Below are 18,316 nucleotides of genomic sequence, written 5' to 3' on the forward strand. Positions count from 1 at the left end.
CAAAGACGTGGGGTCACAACACTCGTGCATAAAAAATCTTGGCAAATCCTTGGGATGGGTCCTCTAGCATGGATCCAGTCTGTACTTGATGAGCTTAACAATTTGATACATCTACTGAACGGAAGGTACAACCGATTGCACTTTCATTTAATGTTCTCACAAGGCCTGCTTCTCATCTCTAGGGAACATAACTTGGCGACACTCTTTGTTGGGTCCTTGGGTTGGGGGAATAATCATTTCTTGGACTTTTTGCTTGGTTAATAAGTGTTTCTTAACAAAAAAAAAATATATATTTTAATGGGGATATATCAATTTTTTTTCTGATTGCTTGTAAAATTCTTCTTGGTTCAAAACATTGATTGGATTTTTTTTCATTTGTATGTAAGTAAATTTATTAAAAAAAAATGAACAAATTTAGTAACAAAATAAATAAAAAATATCATTATTTCATAAGGATATTTTGACTTACTTTAAAGACTTCAATCACTTAAAAAAATTGAAAATTTTAAAATAAATATAATACTCCTTCTGAAAAAATATAATTGATACTTTAGTCTTTACTTTATAATTTATATGTTATAATATCTTTGCTAAAAGCTTAAGTTGAAATTATTTTCATTCTAACTATTTTGGGCTATGTGGATTGAAAGCATCGATTGAGCGCGTCTGGGAGCGTGTGAGTTAGAAGGATGAGACACGTGTCGAGATTCCGTATCTAGCGCAGTCAACTCCTCGGATCATTCGCACATTAAAATATGTGAAGGAATAAACAATTCAGTTCTCTCTCTCTCCTCAAAGCAACTTGTTTGGTTGGAGCGAAACCAATGCCTCATGGGGCCCTACTTACTCGCCGGACTAAGCTCTTCAAATTTATTTATTCCACTTGGATTTGGTGTATATCATATCATAATCATAATATAGACATGATGTAGAAAATGAAATAAGATTCACTGACGATTAAAATTATGAATAATCTAAGTTAGGTGCGTGCAGGTGTTATGATAAAGCATATTTCCTTCCCTTCCTCAATGTGAGATGCTTGCCAATTGCCACCATGTCAAAAAATTAAATAAAAAATGCATTCTTCGTTTTCAGGGTTGCACATATGTAATTGATAAATAATTCTCTAAATTGTATTTTCAATGATGTATATAAAAAATATGATTGTTGAACACACATGAATCAACTCATGTGATGAATAAGATGATAAGGTTGTTCTAATTGAATAATCTTATTTATTTTAAACATGATTGTCTCTTATGATACATGTGGTCTTTAAAAATACTTAGCTAAATAAAGTAAAACCCAATTAGCCATTTCTACCTCATTAATGAATTAATCTTCACCATAACGCCGATACGATACACACTTTAATTTCCCTTATAATTAATTTGATAATTTATCTTCAGGATTATGTATGCTGTTTTTTATAAATAAATCTCATTTTAACATGTTCGTTACTTTTAAGGGAAGGGAGACAAGTACAAAGCAAATGAATATACTACTCTTCTCACTCTGCAACTCGTTCTTCATTGCCCGAATGAGCCCTTTGTTTTTCAACTCTAAAAGTGGTTTCTAGTTGGTCGGCGGCAAATCAAGAAACAGAGTGGAAGAGCTGTGCAGATGTGAGAAGTTGGTTCAATGTGGCCTGTCTTTGCTTGCAGAAGAGGGAAATGCTCGGGAATCTGTCTCACTTCACTCCCTTTTTCTTGGAATAACCGTAAGAAACCAAATCTATTGTTTGTTGGTATCTTCTTTTCATGCTTTTGATGATTCACAAACACTTTCTTGCTGCAACTTCTGTTGGTGCTTTTGGATATTCAATAAACATTTGATAAGAATACAAGGTTGAATGTTTAAATTTCTCCACAGATTCATAATTTTGATTGAAGAGAGGTTGATTGACACTTCTGGAAATTCAGTATGACTTTTGCTAACTCAAGATCTGCAAGGTTCGTTTCCTTCATAATATCTTTCAAGTTCCAAGCTATTTAATACCACCACCACCACTACTACTTCTAAGTTTAGACTACAGATAGATTACTAAACTTCAATGCTATCCTTCAACAATCAAATGCATTCTTTGAGTTTGAGTTAGTTGATAAATTGATATTTTTATAATTTATTATTAGGTTTTAATTCTAATTAGCTTCATTTCATATTTTAGTTTTGAAGATGATCCGGAGCTAGCAAAATTTCCATCAACCAACGGTGACAATGGCGTTAAGATTAAATTTCACATTGACGGAACACAAATACCTGAGCCTAGTTCTAATATGGCTCAGAAAAAGGTGACAGGGAAGTTCTTGAAAGCTAGAATGTTGTCAAGAGTGTTCTCCGAAGACTACGACCGAGTAAATCGAAGAGTGTTAGATCCTAGGGGACAAACCATACACCGATGGAACAAGATTTTCTTGGTAGCATGTTTAGCATCTTTGTTTGTGGACCCTTTGTTCTTTTATCTTCCAGTGGTTCGAGATGAAGTGTGCATTGATATTGGAATAACTATTGAAGTTATCCTCACATTGGTAAGATCAGTGGTGGATGTCTTTTATGTGTTTCAGATTTTGATGAAGTTTCGGACGGCTTTTGTTGCTCCTTCTTCAAGAGTTTTTGGGAGAGGAGAACTTGTTGTAGGATATTATAAGATTGCATTTAGGTACCTCCGCAAGGGTTTCTGGTTAGATTTTGTTGCCGCCCTGCCCCTTCCTCAGGTACCTTGTTGAAAATTTTCTTTCTTGTACTTTTTTAACACATTTTTTTATTATTGGTTAGAATTTATTGAAAATTACAAAATCATAAGTATAGATCGTTAAATAAGAAGTGAAACTTACTTTAAATTTTATGATTAATAAAGTTTAAACAATAACATAGAATGCGTTCAAAATATTGTGTTAGAAAGTATGGTATTATTAGCATTTCTCTTGTAAGCACAAGTATGGTACTTTGACATGCAGAATGTGCCATTTTATTATGTTGATTTCAGGTGTTAATTTGGATTGTTATCCCAGCTCTTAGGGGTTCAACCATGGCAAACACAAAAAATGTCCTTCGCTTTTTCATCATTTTCCAATATATTCCGAGGCTAGTTTTGATTTTCCCACTTTCATCACAAATTGTTAAAGCTACAGGGGTTGTGACAGAAACGGCATGGGCAGGGGCTGCTTACAACCTTATGCTTTACATGCTGGCTAGCCATGTAAGTAGATGAAATTAAAACTACATTTTCTTGATTGCTCCAAGCAGCCGAAGCTTTTTCCTTTTACTTTTTTTTATCTTGTTTATTAAAGAAAATTAAGTCCCGCGTTAAGAAAAAAGGAGTTGATAGAAACAAAATTTTATTCTTTTGTGTGGTTCAACTTTGGCATAAGTTAACATTATACAACCTATTTTTTTTTATTTTTTTTGGTTTTTGCATGGGAAATATTCTAAAAAGATTTTAGGGGCTTGCTGGTACCTTCTATCAATCGAACGTCAAGAAGCATGCTGGAGAAGTGTATGTGATTTGGAGAAGTCATTTTGTCAATATGGATTCTTTGACTGCCACAGGGTAAAAGATGCACTCAGGGTGTCCTGGTTTATGGCAAGTAATATCACAAATTTATGCTCACCAAATGCAAACGATGACTTCTATCAGTTTGGTATATACGCTGATGCCGTGACTTCCAAAGTTACATCCTCGGCATTCTTTAATAAGTACTTCTTTTGCCTGTGGTGGGGCCTGAGGAATTTGAGGTAAGTGCTATGCAGTTGTTCTGCCATGTTACCATCTTTTACACTTTGAGTTAAGCCTTAACAAACATATCATCACCTTGCTTTCTTCAAAACATTTTAATTTTAATCTTTCGGTTAGCATCATTCAATCCTAATGTCCCAAAAGTGCAACTCAGTTCTCCAGTTCTTATTTTTCTATGTTGTCATAGATAATGTCATCTACAAACTCTGATAAAACGAGAGTTATTTTTCTCTTTTGTATTCTCTAGCTGCTCATGACTCACTAGAATTATCCCTTTGGGTATTAATGCTTTTCTGATTGGAGGGTGCAGTTCTTTGGGACAAGGCCTTCTTACTAGCACACATGTTGGAGAAATAATGGTCGCCATTGTTGTTGCAACCCTTGGATTGGTTCTTTTTGCACTGCTAATTGGTAATATGCAGGTAATTAAAGTATGCATGCCACTTCATTTAACTATATTTCTCGATGTTACAATGTATATTACCCACAATTCTATTGTGTGTGTGTAATGTAAAGTAGGAAGTTTCGCATTAGAAAATTAAAGAATGATAAATGCATTTAACTTAAGCTTGTATGGATCAACACTAACTGGCTAGTCTAGTCCAATATTAATTTCATACATTTGGTCATACTCAAATCCAAGACTTAAGTCCACACCTGCTTGGAGAAAGTGACAAAATAAATTGAATTTGAAAATGTTTCATCCTTCTAAATTGACATTAATTAGGCATATCTATCTATCTATCTATATATGTATGCTAATAGAAGTTGAATTTCGCAGACATATCTCCAATCAACTACTGTTCGCTTAGAAGAGTGGAGGGTGAAAAGAACTGATACAGAACAATGGATGCATCACAGGCAACTACCTCCAGAACTAAGAGAAACTGTGCGAAAATATGACCAATACAAATGGTTGGCTACACGAGGAGTCGATGAAGAAGCTCTTCTTAAAGGACTTCCCGTGGATCTTCGGAGAGACATCAAGCGCCACCTCTGTCTTGATCTAGTCCGAGGAGTAAGTCTCATGAGACATCAAACTTTACAACATAATAATTAGTCTAGCAATACTACATTTAATTAAGAACACCCACTTCTCAATATTAAATCTTGGTCGTGGCATATATATAATAAATAGAATTTAATTAAATTCCAACAATTTCTTTTTAACCTTGCTCAAATTGGATTCTTTGAATTTTTCTATAGACAAGTTATTTAAACTTCGTAATTTGTACGAGGAATATTAGATAGTTGGTCTTGAAAAATGAAATCTTGATTAATTAATTATTAACAGGTGCCATTATTTGATCAAATGGACGAGAGAATGCTGGACGCAATATGCGAGAGACTAAAGCCAGCATTGTGCACAGAGGGCACGTTTCTGGTCCGCGAGGGTGATCCTGTGAACGAGATGCTCTTCATAATCCGAGGCCATCTCGATTCTTACACCACCAACGGGGGCCGGGCCGGGTTCTTCAACTCGTGCCGTATTGGGCCGGGCGATTTCTGCGGCGAGGAGCTTCTGACATGGGCCTTGGACCCACGGCCCAGTGTGATACTCCCCTCATCCACTCGAACAGTGAAATCCATCTCAGAAGTGGAGGCCTTTGCACTCATAGCAGAAGACCTGAAATTCGTTGCGTCACAGTTTAGAAGACTACACAGCAAACAACTCAGACATAAGTTCAGGTTTTACTCTCACCACTGGAGAACTTGGGCTGCGTGTTTCATTCAAGCTGCATGGAGAAGGCACAAGAAAAGAAAGCAAGTGGCTGAACTAAGGGCAAGGGCAATTAATGTTAATATTGCTGAGCCTGAAACACCAACTAGGACAGATTCTGGCCTTGTAAGCTCCTTGCAGAAGCCAGCAGAACCTGATTTCTCTGTTGATGAATGATATTATTAATTAGTCAATGTACATTATTAACTTATATAGTCTCTTGCTCGGTTACGTGTAGTTTTTGTTTTCACGATCTGTTCATATAAATTAGAGATAGGGATTCTTGTGAAAAATTGAGTAACTGTGCTTTATTAATTATTAGAATGCATGCACGTGGAATCCGAAGCTATGAATGATGATGAGCTAGAAAACAGTCTAAATTATATGTTATAAAAGTTCAATTGTGGTTTGAACAGAGGAGATTTAATCTTAGAGATGTGAATTATGGTATGACCAATTCCTTGTTGTCTTGAAATTAAGTTCTAACACGGGAAAAGGCTCTTGTGTAAGAGGGTGCATTCAAAATGTAATATAAATATCAATTCTACTAACGATTTTTTTTTTTTTTACAGATTCTACTAACACTTTAAACATTTGAATTAACTATGACAATTAATAATTCCTTAATGTTTTAAAGATTTTTCATTAAAAAAAATGTAAACTAATGTACATGTGGATTAGTTATCACCTTTAGGACATATCCAATGATGATTTTTAGAAATAAAAACTTGTTCTTACAAGTTTCTATCGTTGGAACTTGTTGATGTGACTACTAAGTGTAGAGTTGGTTGTTATATAAGAATTGTGTTCTTATATATATATATAAAAAAATGAGTTGTTAACATTAAAAAAATATTTTGTTAAAATTCTCTGTGAAACCTATTTTAATTTCATAATGTTCTTCCGTTGAAGTGAAAAATTGTTTGAATTCCTAAATCTTATATGCCAATGTAGAGCCTATTAAAATCAAGTTTTTTTTTAAAAAAAAAGGGACTAAAATCAAGTTAAAAACTCATGGATGAATATTCTTTAATTGGAGACACTCTTATTCAAACTAGTCTAGTTGTCACTGATCTAAGCCAACTGACAAGCTGAGATACGTTGATGTGGCACATTAAGTATCTTGCAAGCTCCGACATTGACCCTTACTTGATAGTTGATAGCCTAGTCACTTAATCCATTTTGATAGTCTTTTTTGAATTTTTATATTCTTCCATCTTCTTTCTCATTTTGTTCAAAAGAATTACTGAAATCTTAGAATGCAGAATCATAATTCCAATATGAGCAATACAAAGGTGATGGTATTGGATAATTGTGCAATAAAATAGAATAAAAAAGATACAAATTAATGAAAGTTGTAGTGCATCTACAAGCTCGAGGGTCAATTATTAGGAAAATAAAAATTGTAATTTGCAATTTTGGTATCGTGGTTTAAAAGCAACAATGCAAATGTATATATAGAAAGCCTTGCCTCAGTTCCCTGAATTCATTTGAATTCTGAAGATTCACATAATTGTTATTAAACTACAATAGAAAAATCACAAATTACAACTTTTATTTTCCTAACCATTCTCAAGCTTATGGATGTACTTAAAGTCTTAAACCCTTGTATCTTTTTTTTTGGTCCTCACCATACAAATGGTCCTATAACGCCCATTATCATTTCATGTAGGTTGTTCTTATTGGAGTTCTAATTCTACAAAACTTAGGGTTCTAAGGAGGTTTTTAAAATGAAAAGAAAAGAAGAAATTGAAGCGTACGTTTGAGTCGTTAGTTGATTGGATGTTAAACTAACTTAGCTGACAGTCTTCAATTTCAATGACTATTTTGAAATTTTAATAATTTTAGAAACTAATAGAAGTTGAGAGTGTCTTACAATTTCAAGAATTATAATAGTGATATCCTAGAACTGATCAGTTACCACATGAGGGCTAATGTGAGTGCCAATATAAAACATTAAAAGTTGTCACACATTGTTAAAGAGTTGAACTCAAGTGGTTAAATAAAGTTTGAGTTACTATAAATTTTTAATAATTTCTTTAATTTCTATCCATAAAAAAAAAATATAACACATTAGTGTGTGCATGTCACACTATATATTAATTGATTAGGAGTGAGAAAAGAGATTAACTTGACTGCATATTTAATTAATGAGTTAATTTCAAATATTATTTTAAAATTTAAATTTTTTATAAATTAAATAAATAATGCCTTACAATTGTAGGGACTATTAAAATGATGATTTATTAGAACTTGATTATTTTTTAACTAACTTTCGGAGCCATACATAATTTTCACCCTTCGTTAAACTATATATGTCGAACTATAGTTTTCGGTTAGCTTATGCCTTCCTTAGTTTATGATTACTTTATATAATATTTGTGCTTACGATTTTAATAAGTTTCCCAGGAATGTGGTTCATTTCTGAAAGTACCAACCATTAATATAAATTTCATTCCGTAAAAAAATATATATTTCATTCCGCTATTTTTGTTGTTTGTGAAATCTGTGTAGCCGTACCAACAAATGGATTCATGGTGTATTCCACCAAGAACACCTGATGAGTCTATCTGCATGAACATGCCTATAGTTTGGTGGTAAATTTATGAATATGAATGTATCCACCAAAACACTGATCATATGCATCATTGGCGAATTTTTATTATACGATAAGAAGGAAGTGCGTTGAAAAATGGCATAAACAAGCACGATAAAAAGACCAAAGGATTCGCTGTCATTATACTAGTATCAGTTCAAAGAGAGTCACTTCGTACCTGTATATGTGATTTTTAAAATAAAAAGTAAAAAACATTTGAAGAGAATAGTAGTAACAATTACATTTTGAAGGTCGAAGAAAAAAATAGAAACAATCATATATGGAAAGATAATTTAGGAATAAAAAATATGTATATGAAAATGGGTAATTGTCTTTGTTAATAATTATAGATTATTCATTTTTTATATGATTTATTTAGTTATCTTATTTTTTTGTTTAATTTAGTTTATTATTTCTTAAAATATTTATTTTGGTCATTTGTCTTAAGTTTTTTTAAATGATTTATTAGACATTGTTTTTTAATTTTTTTTGTTTAATTTGATCACGGGTGAAAGCTAAAAAAAAATTATTTTAAATGATTAACAACATCAATCTTAAATGAAATAAAAGAACAAAATGAAACAAAAAAAAAATATAAAAAATCAAAATAATATTTTTAAAAAATAAAGGATGAAATAAAAAAAATAAAGAATCAAATTAAACTTTTTAAAAGATAAAAAATAAAATAAAAAACTAAATAGTTCATTTAGTTTTTTTCCCTATAAATTTGAAAGAAGAAATAAAAGAATGTGCGTCTAATGTAACATTGATTCTCACGTCCCAAACGATTATTTTCTTTAAAATAATAAAAGAAAATATTTGGTTATAGTGTTTTATTTAAAATTAAGAGAAGAGAGACAGGGAGATTAACTTAATTTTATCTCCTCTTATCCTTCAAAATCATTACTGTTGAAGTTTTTGGATTATAGAAATTATTAAAGGGCTTTAGGCCATGACATTACAACAGTTGAATAAAAAAATAATAAACATAATTATCAATAGGTACCATGACAAGGAAGGAGAAATAAAGTTTTTTTTAAAAAAAAATAATGATATGTTTGTAATAGAGAGAAATAATTTTCAAGATTTTTTTTTATTTTTTGTGAGACTTACAATTTTTTACATTCTATTTTTTTTTCATCATTTAAACCAAAAGAGAGACAGATCGAGTTAGAGTCAATGAAATAATCATGTGCAGCGCCGGAAGGTTCAGTTTCATAGGCCATTTGTCCTCTTAAGACTGTCCTCGGGTTGCTATTGTGTGATTCAGCTTTTTTTTTTTTTGAAAGAGTGATTCAGCTTTTTTAGAGTAAGTAATCTACTACATGGTAAAAGAATAATTTTAATAATATTTGGTTCATTCTAAATTAGTCCCTATAAAAAATTAATAAGGAGTAAAAGTAAAATTACCTATATATTACCTGGAAAAAAATAATAATATAGAAACTATAAAAAGGATAAAAAAAAAATAAGGATCATTTTGAAAGAAAAAAATATAAAGACTAAAAAATGATATATTACAAAGAATAAAAATATATTTAACTAAATATTTAATTATTGAAAAGTAGTTTTGTAATTGCGAATTGAAAATTAAATATATAATTCAATTTATTTATAATATAAAGGTTAATTGAACTTGTACATTGCTATGGCCAGAAGCAAACAGTAGAGGTTGTGAAACTGATTGTTAAGGACAACACTGAAGAAGTTATTCTAGAGTTGCAGAAGAAAAAGAGACTAAGTGGAAGGAAAGAATTTGATGTAATATAGGTCTTGAGACTGGGGATACATTCTACGAATTGAATGATGTACTTTTTTTGTTTTTAAAACAATCATAGAATTGTTGTTTTAGTGTGGATTTGTATTGAGAACAACTTACGTTGATTGTTATGTGGCTATCAAAGTCAAATAAAATGCTTTGAGCATGATTGGATGCGCTATAAAGCTTTTTAATCCTATCTGTATAATATATGTTAATTCAAACCAAGTGTAAGGGGTATCAGGGGATGCTACATTTAGGAACAAATGGATAGAGGAGAAAGTTATGACCCCCTTGAGCCTGGTCCATGTGTGAATGCCTCTTATCTATCTTCATTAGTACTTTTCCTACCTTTGTCATGACCACAGCAGTAGGGAATCGCATCAATCTGACTCCACCTCCCTTGTCAATTATGAGGTAAATTCATATCCCAATGGCGGAACCTTATTTCTACCTCATAATCTTGTGTCTTGTTTTTTGAGTTTATCACTACATTTTTTAGGACCACTAATCAAAATTTGGTATTCAGTATTTGATAAGGGCATCATAGCCTGGCTGTTGTGGTGATAAGAATGTCATTAAGGCTTGATTCTATTGACTATTTGCTGATAATTAACTTATGTATAACACAAGGTTTGATACTATTTAACCAAATGCTAGGTAGGTTTGAATTTGTCCAAATTTAACCGTAAGACAAAAAGTAACACCCATTTAACAGTGAGACAAAAAATGAATAAATTCTTTTACAGAGACTAAAAACAAATTGAATATTTTATAAAAAAAAAAGAAAAATATATTTTATCTTAAAAATATACATGATAACAACAGCACAACACAAGGAAAAAGAACAATGATAGCAAGCAGACAAGTGGCAAACCATTTTGGCCTGGACGGAAGCTGACTCACCCAAATGTTATCATCAGTCTCTACTTTCAACACTAGGCGGATGCCTCATTGGATTGTACATTTGCACTCACTTTAGTTAATCAAATTCATGAAACCATTTCCAATTTAATTGGTGCATATGTGGTCTGGTCCAGAATGCTTTCTCCAACCTCAGAACCCTGTTCACAAAAAAGGATCAATGATAATCATAATTAGCAGTTATGGATGGGTACACCGTACACCATGTTGAGACCCGGCAACAACTAACGCATAGATCCCCGTTATCATCACTTTTCTATTACTTTTTGCGTCACATCACTGTTGGATGACCCCGATTCACGAGGAAGCAATTTTGAATACTTGTCAACATTCTCTATAAAAAAAACAAATGATGATTATCATATATTAACTCAATCAAATTAAACCGTCATCTAAGACTTACACACGTGATCTTATAATGAATTTCAAGACTTGTAGTATGTAATAACAAAACAAAATTATTTTTTAAAGGAATCCTCATTTTAACACTTAGATTATACCCAAAAAAAAAATAGTTTTTCACACCAAATGATATTAATGAACGCATCCTATAAAGGTCAAGTCTGATCAGCATGTGAAGGGTATCATAATCGGACTCCGCATCCCATGGATAGTGTGGTGATTTGTCAAAGAGAAGGGAAAATATATGTAGCCTATTGTGCTAATTGGTTGTTACATTCAGTCAGAGAAAAAAAGAAAAGAAAGAAACTAATGGTAGTTACCACTTTTTCTAATACCCTTATTGGTTGTTAATTGCTTTTTCTAATACCCTTATTGGTTGTTAATTACTTTTTCTAATACCCTTATTGGCATTTGTTACTTAATAGTGCACGCATTGGACCATGCGGGACTATGATTAAGCTTGGAGTTTTAAATAAAAATAATGATAGTCAAAAAGCGTTTAATTTGCTTTTGAATTGTCACAGCTAAAGGTTTCTTTAGCATATTATTTCCCCCGCAGCCCTCTTAGCCTCCGATCTGTTTAAACCTAACAAGAAAGAAAGTAGAGAATTCTTTTGATACATCAGAAAGAAAAAGAAAGTAGAGAAGAAAATCGGATGAGGGGACCTTGTGAGTAAAATAATACTATATCTATTTAACTTAATATTAATACAACCGGATGTTTGATGCTTGTTGCATTGATGCATTGAAATAGAGACAAAATAAATAAGAAAAAAATAAATATTATAAATAAAAAAGAGATAGAATGGAAACTTAGAATTGAAAATTTATGTGGTTTACATGGATAAAAATAAGAAGAGAAGGAGTGATCTTTTTTCCTACTAGTTTAGGTGAGTAGTAATAAAATTAGAAATAATTAAATAAATTATATGAAATTATTTTAATATTAATTAAAAATAAATTTAACCCAAAAGTAACAATTTTACTGTTATTTTTAACAAATTATTATATGAAAATATTTTATTTCTTAAAAAATTAAAACAAAAAACGAAAATGAGAAGTATCATTCCCCTTTCATGCCAATTTTGTTATTGAGGGGGGAGGGGATTTTCATGTGGATCCTACGTACAAAAGACTTTCCTTCTTGTTTCTCAACTTAAATAAATAGAGTTACTATATAAATAAAGATAGATATTTTTTTTATTAAATAGTTTCAACGTATATAAATAACTAGTAAAATTACTGTATATCTCAATAAGAATTATAATATATGGACATATTTCTTAAAATAAATTTACTTAATAGAAATAAATAAAAATTTAACATAAACCAATATCTAATAAAAAAAGGTGAGAGATTCTTACTATGAAGTTACTTCTAAAACTTAAAAAATTAATATAAGACAATAAAAAAACAAAAGACATACTTATACAAAAATATTAATAATGAAATAATTTATTAAGAAAATTTTGTAAGGTATACTTCAGTAAATGAAACTTAAAAAATATATTTTATAAAATAAATTTAATATTGATAATTTTCTTTCTATATAAATTTAGCTTATTAGTAAATTGTGATTTTATCTGTAATAATATACTACTTAAAATTTTAAAAACTTGAATTAATTCATTAGTTAGTTATATTTTATGAATAATCATTACGACCTAATACAATTATTTAAATATGCAAGAGTTAAACAACACGAAACAATAATAAATTTCTTAAATGATATAATTATTTTCTATGCATAAGGATAAAAAAGATTCATCAAAGTATACTTGAAAATGAAATAAATTAATTTGAAATTACTAGAGAAATAAATAATGAGTCTCTCAGTATTTGTTTGCCAAAATTAAATAAAATTAATATGTAAGCATCTTATTTTTGTATTCATTAATGTTAATTAGTCATTTCTTTCCTTTATGGATTTTTTTTTAAAATAATTAATAATTATAAAATATATATTTATTATTAATATTTCTTATTAAATATTATATATAAAAATTAAATGCAAATATGAATATATTTATAAAGATAATATTTTTTAAAAATACACATTTATATAATTTAAAATTATGTAAAACATGGGTGAATATAAAATTGTATTTATTTTAAAAATATATTAACAATCATAATAATATAAAATATTTGTAAGTTGTAACCTGAATACTCATGCAAGACACAAATTTTTTTGTGTATAAATATGATGATGACAATGAAGATTGAGCATAAGACCTCGTACATATACTCCAACTTCATTAGTACTCCATCACTCGCCCTCTCTATAGTTATATTTATGTGTATTTAATTACAATGCCAATTGTTTAATTTTTCAATCAATATATATATAAATTTAATTTGTCCAAAAAAAAAACTTCTGAATTGTTGCCCTCTATTACACTATCAACCAAAAAGGAAAACTTTTACTTAATTTGGAAACAATATGGACTATGGAGAGCCACTGAGCCAGAAAATTAAAGCAACCAATTTATTTATAATAATCATTAATCAGAAGACAATACTAAGTTGCGAAGCCACCTCTAATTAATTACGTATACAACTTTGTTTCTCCTACCATATATATTCAGCGTTCACCAATAAATGGTCAGGTTTGTTAAACTGGAAGCTTTGCTCGGACGTTGATTGAGAGAGAAAGAGTGACCCTGCAAGCAAGAAAGAAAAATGTGGATGGGGGATTTAAAAATTTATAGAAAATTTAAATACACAACATTTTGATTATCTTGATTTAAATTCTTTTTATTTGGTTTGGATGAGACAATTTAATTTCTTGTATTTTAGTTTCCTTATTTGGACAAAGTAATTCAATTCCAATGAAATTCAAATTAAACAGGAAATTATAAATTGTAAGGAACAAAAAAAAAGTAACATTATTTAATTTAATTATCGGGTATTGGAACACCGAGAATATCACCGTTGATAGCAATGCTTCCCATGGCATTAACATTCATCAAATCAGTGAGAGTAGTGAAGTACCTAGCAGCAACAGCAGTGAGGGTATTAACGAGGCGAACAACATAAGAGAGGTAAATCGCGGGGAGAGAGTTATCAGAGCCGTTGAAGCAGGTGCAAGGGAGAGGAACAACGAGGTTTTGGCCCACATCAAGAATTGAAGGGTCGGAAATGGAGTTAGCCTCGTGGAGCTGGTTGGAGGAGACGAGGCCAGCGTAGACGGCGTCGGCGATGTCGAAGGGTGTCGGAGGGGCGGGTCTTATATTGAGTAGCGACGAATTTGCGAATATTGTCGACGCAGGAGCAGGAGATGGGGACTTTGAGGAAGAGCTTCGAGGGGAGAATGTGGTGCTCCACGTCGGGGTAAGAGATGTCGATGGCATTCGCGGTGAGAAGCGCAATGAGATTGATTTGGAAGAGTGAGTAGGCTATGAGGAAATTGAAATTCTTTGATTTTTAAGAGAATTTCATATTACTCATTTTTTTTTAATTAAAATTTCTTATTAAAATTTCAGATATTCAATTTCCCTTTAAATTATTATCCAAACATTAAAGTTAAAATGACAGATATTTAATGTCTCATTTAAAATAAATTACTTTGTTAAAAGTATCCATCCAAACACAAGGTGAAGGACATATACAAAGTCGATGGTTCACTTAGTACTGTACTACTATTTTTGTTTATTAACGAAGTTGACAACCACTACGTTTCCTCATCAATGAGGCTACTCTAGTTCTTGACCCATATCTGATCCCCCTTTAAAAGTTTAGACCTTGGTTAATTGAATTATCAATATTAATTCTCATTAATTGATATATAGAACCTTTGACTTTGATGTTGTGGAGCTTACTATTTGGAATCCCTTATCAGGTGTTATTAGAATAATAATTAAGCAAATAAAAATAATCATTTTTTTATTAAATGGAACATCTTTAAATTTAGGTTTAAATCCAATTTAATACTAAAAACTAGCTTATGAGGCAAAGCTTACCTGACTAAACATGTGCAGGCTGCAAAGTGTTGGCCCGATAACAACCTGAGCACAGACTTAAAAACTAAAAAAAATGATAAACTCGGATTATATTTTAAAATTTGAGTTTAGACCTTCAATCTCAACATGGCAAAATTAGTGGTTAATACAGAAAACCATAAATAAAAAGTGAAAATTCGAAATGTTTTTAGTTAGGCAAATTGTTGCATCATTACAGTCCTTTGACTTCCTTACAAATAGACAAGTTCTGTTTGATTAACAAATGAAGTGAGCCCATTTTCTATCACATGCTCTGGACAGGGTAGTAGCTAGTATGTATATGCATGGAATATTAGCTAAAAACAGTAGCGATACATGCGTTGCTTGAACGATATGATGAAAGAGACGTGTGCCTTATCCAAAAAGGCAAACCTTGGACAATGTTTTAATCTCTTACGAATATGAAAGAATGCAGACTTAATTGAATTTACCTCTGCATTCATATTTTACCATTTTCTGTCCAGAATATGTAACTACTGATTAATAAAAAGAATATGTAATTACTTAAAGCTAGCATTAGTTTTTTCTGATAAAATTAGCATTTTACTTGTTTTCTATTTAATACCATTTTTTGTATAAAGTATTAAGATGGATTATTAGGAATATGCTATATGTCATTATTGTTTAATTCATTTGTGGCACAACCCCAGAAGCTAACCAACTAGGCTCTGTGTCCTTAAACGTGAACAATCTTGGACCCAGCGTGGATACCTTGTACACTAATGTACTTTAAAGAGATGCAATTTCATGAATCTGCACCGACAAATCTACAAGGCACGAGGAGAAATAACATGAAATGAATAAAGAGAATGGAAAGGGGATGTATTTGGGTTATTAACTAGCTAGTACGTACGTGGATGATTATGTGAGTAGGATTCCCACCATTTAGTTGAGGAAGGAACTCAATGATTCATTTACTTGCAAATGCACGAGATGGTGTCTCCTTGGAATTGAAACTCCAGCAAAAAGGGCAAAGTTGTTAACAAAGCTTGCCTCCACCAAAGGAAATTTGGGAATTAATGGATATAATTAGTGGACTTATATTTATAAAGAAGATGTTTTGAATTAATAGACTGACCTATATATTATCATTATTGTTGTGGTTATTTATATTTATTTTAAAAAATTGACCTAATAACTTTAAATTTTTTTATGATTAATTTGAGATTTCTCTTATTGATTAAATAAAATTAAAAAAAAGGTCTTTATAATCTATATATTTATAAAACTGTCCAATATCTTGTCACATGCTGACTCTTCGTGTTGGACCGTAAAAATCTTTTTTTTTTTAATTTCTTTCTTGAAAAAATTCCACGTTTTAATTTTTTTAAAATCTGTGCAACAACACGGCCTCGCACCTAGTTTATTTAATAAATATATCTTACTTAAACTTAATTTAGACTTGAATATAATGAAATTTACCAATTCAGGTTAGAATATTTACAAATAAGTTTGATGATAAGTCAAGTTTAATTCCCAAACTTAGAGCATTAAATTAATGACAACCCTGTAATTCTTTCTTTGATAAAACACATTGCAATGCTTTCCCCCAACAAAGGATAAAGAAAGTGTAGGCTAATCGCATTGTTTGCCAACATAAGGCCACACATCTTATCTGAGAAGAGATGGGATACGCTTACTTTATTGCTAGTTGATTAACATAGTCAAAAAATTTGGCTGGTTGTAATATAAGAGGGAGACAAAAAGGGTAACATCAAACAAGAGTCTGTGACAGATTAAACGTTTCCAAATATGGTGAAACCAATTTGATCATGGTTTATATGTGTTGAGTTCTTATTGGCCTTGGAGATGTTTCTTTCCAATAGGACTCTGAACGATTGCCATAATTTTCTTCTCAAAGGATGGCTGGGAGTGAATGGCACATGCTTGTTCTTACCTATCCTAAAGCTATAATATTGGTGTCAGCGAGGTACAGTTCACTATTTGTCCTCTGCTCAACATCTATTATTGCACGGATGAATTCACCAAAACCATCCAAATTTGAAGCTTAAATTAGACCAACTGGGTTAATAAACCTTTTTTATTTGAAACTTGTGTACGTGTGGATACTAAGCAAGTAACTAATTTGGAGGCAATTCTTCGATCCCTGCAATTTGTTAACCTTATGTGAAAAGGGTCCTTAAGGATGGCATATGTTTGTCCAGATCAAATGGGTATGCAGGACAGCAGAAGATGTAACAATCAAAACAAATTGATTTTTAAAATCACTAATAATAATTTAGTATAAATTCACACATAATAATTCAAAATACTTCTTGTATGGTTTAGACCATAGTACATTTTGTTTTTTTTAAAGCTATACATACATATATATATATATATAAACTATGTTAGAACATTTGGTTGTATTATTTTTTTTTACAAAAAAATTTAAGTGAGTTTAATTCCAAAAACTCACCAAATTCAAGAGTCAAGGCAGACTTTAAAATTGAAAAAGGTTTTATAAATATATTTATAAATTATTTACTAACAAGATTCCCCTTATATTTACATTCTTGTCAGATATGAGTTCAATGGTTAATGAATGAGCTAATCTTTATTGGCAGCTCCACTATATAAATGTTTATAAATATTTTTGCTTTAAATAAGATTATCTCTTGAAAGAAAGAAAAAACTTGTATATTAATAATTAATTACAAATAGCAAATCAATGAAATGACAGCACAGTAGAGAGTATGAAAAATATAGGGACAAGCAAGATTGGCCTACTTACGATAGCAAATGAAATGGAGGTGAGTGGCTTATACTCTGTCTAATTAACATAATAATTCTGATGGATAAAAGGCAATGAATGTTTCCCAGTCATGGATCAAGTTTGTCTAGTGAATGAAAGAGTCCGAGGGTACCTGCATTACAATGTGGGTGATGGGCCACCATATACGCGAATGAAAACTTACATGTAAACCTTGTCGATCTAAACTTTAATATCTCACACATTATAATCTATGGCATCATATACATGTTGTACATAATACTGTTATGTATTGGCAATTGGTAAATGGCACCACTGTGTGTCTGTAAGACTTGGATGTGTGTCGCTTTAATTATAACTTGATTGTTTTAACAATTAGAAGGAACTGTGTGAGAGGGGTAGATTATAATATGGGTTGGTGGATGGACACGATTAGTTGGATGCCGAATGTGATAAAGTACTAGA

The 18,316-nt window shown here is 31.0% G+C and overlaps 1 protein-coding gene and 1 pseudogene across 1 annotated transcript; one reads left to right on the forward strand and one right to left on the reverse strand.

The window, feature by feature from the left end:
• Positions 1–1,459: 1,459 nt before the first annotated feature.
• Positions 1,460–5,888, forward strand: LOC100811847 (protein CNGC15c). Its single transcript, XM_006594913.4, has 8 exons — positions 1,460–1,720; positions 1,873–1,952; positions 2,168–2,714; positions 2,987–3,199; positions 3,437–3,735; positions 4,047–4,158; positions 4,518–4,754; positions 5,031–5,888. The coding sequence occupies exons 2-8, from the start codon at positions 1,924–1,926 to the stop codon at positions 5,631–5,633; spliced, it is 2,040 nt and encodes a 679-aa protein (XP_006594976.1). The 5' UTR covers positions 1,460–1,720; positions 1,873–1,923; the 3' UTR covers positions 5,634–5,888.
• Positions 5,889–14,034: 8,146 nt separating this feature from the next.
• LOC100812393 (lysM domain-containing GPI-anchored protein 1-like) lies at positions 14,035–15,591 on the reverse strand (annotated as a pseudogene).
• Between the last annotated feature and the right edge of the window lie 2,725 nt (positions 15,592–18,316).

This window comes from Glycine max, chromosome 13, assembly GCF_000004515.6.
Source record: "Glycine max cultivar Williams 82 chromosome 13, Glycine_max_v4.0, whole genome shotgun sequence".
NCBI lineage: Eukaryota > Viridiplantae > Streptophyta > Magnoliopsida > Fabales > Fabaceae > Glycine > Glycine max.

Bases quoted from the DNA above. Each gene is read 5' to 3' on its own strand.
- LOC100811847 (XM_006594913.4), top strand. From the start codon at position 1,924: ATGACTTTTGCTAACTCAAGATCTGCAAG. The intron at 1,953-2,167 runs GTTCGTTTCCTT...TTCATATTTTAG, and splicing joins GCTAACTCAAGATCTGCAAG to TTTTGAAGATGATCCGGAGC. The intron at 3,200-3,436 runs GTAAGTAGATGA...TATTCTAAAAAG, and splicing joins TTTACATGCTGGCTAGCCAT to ATTTTAGGGGCTTGCTGGTA.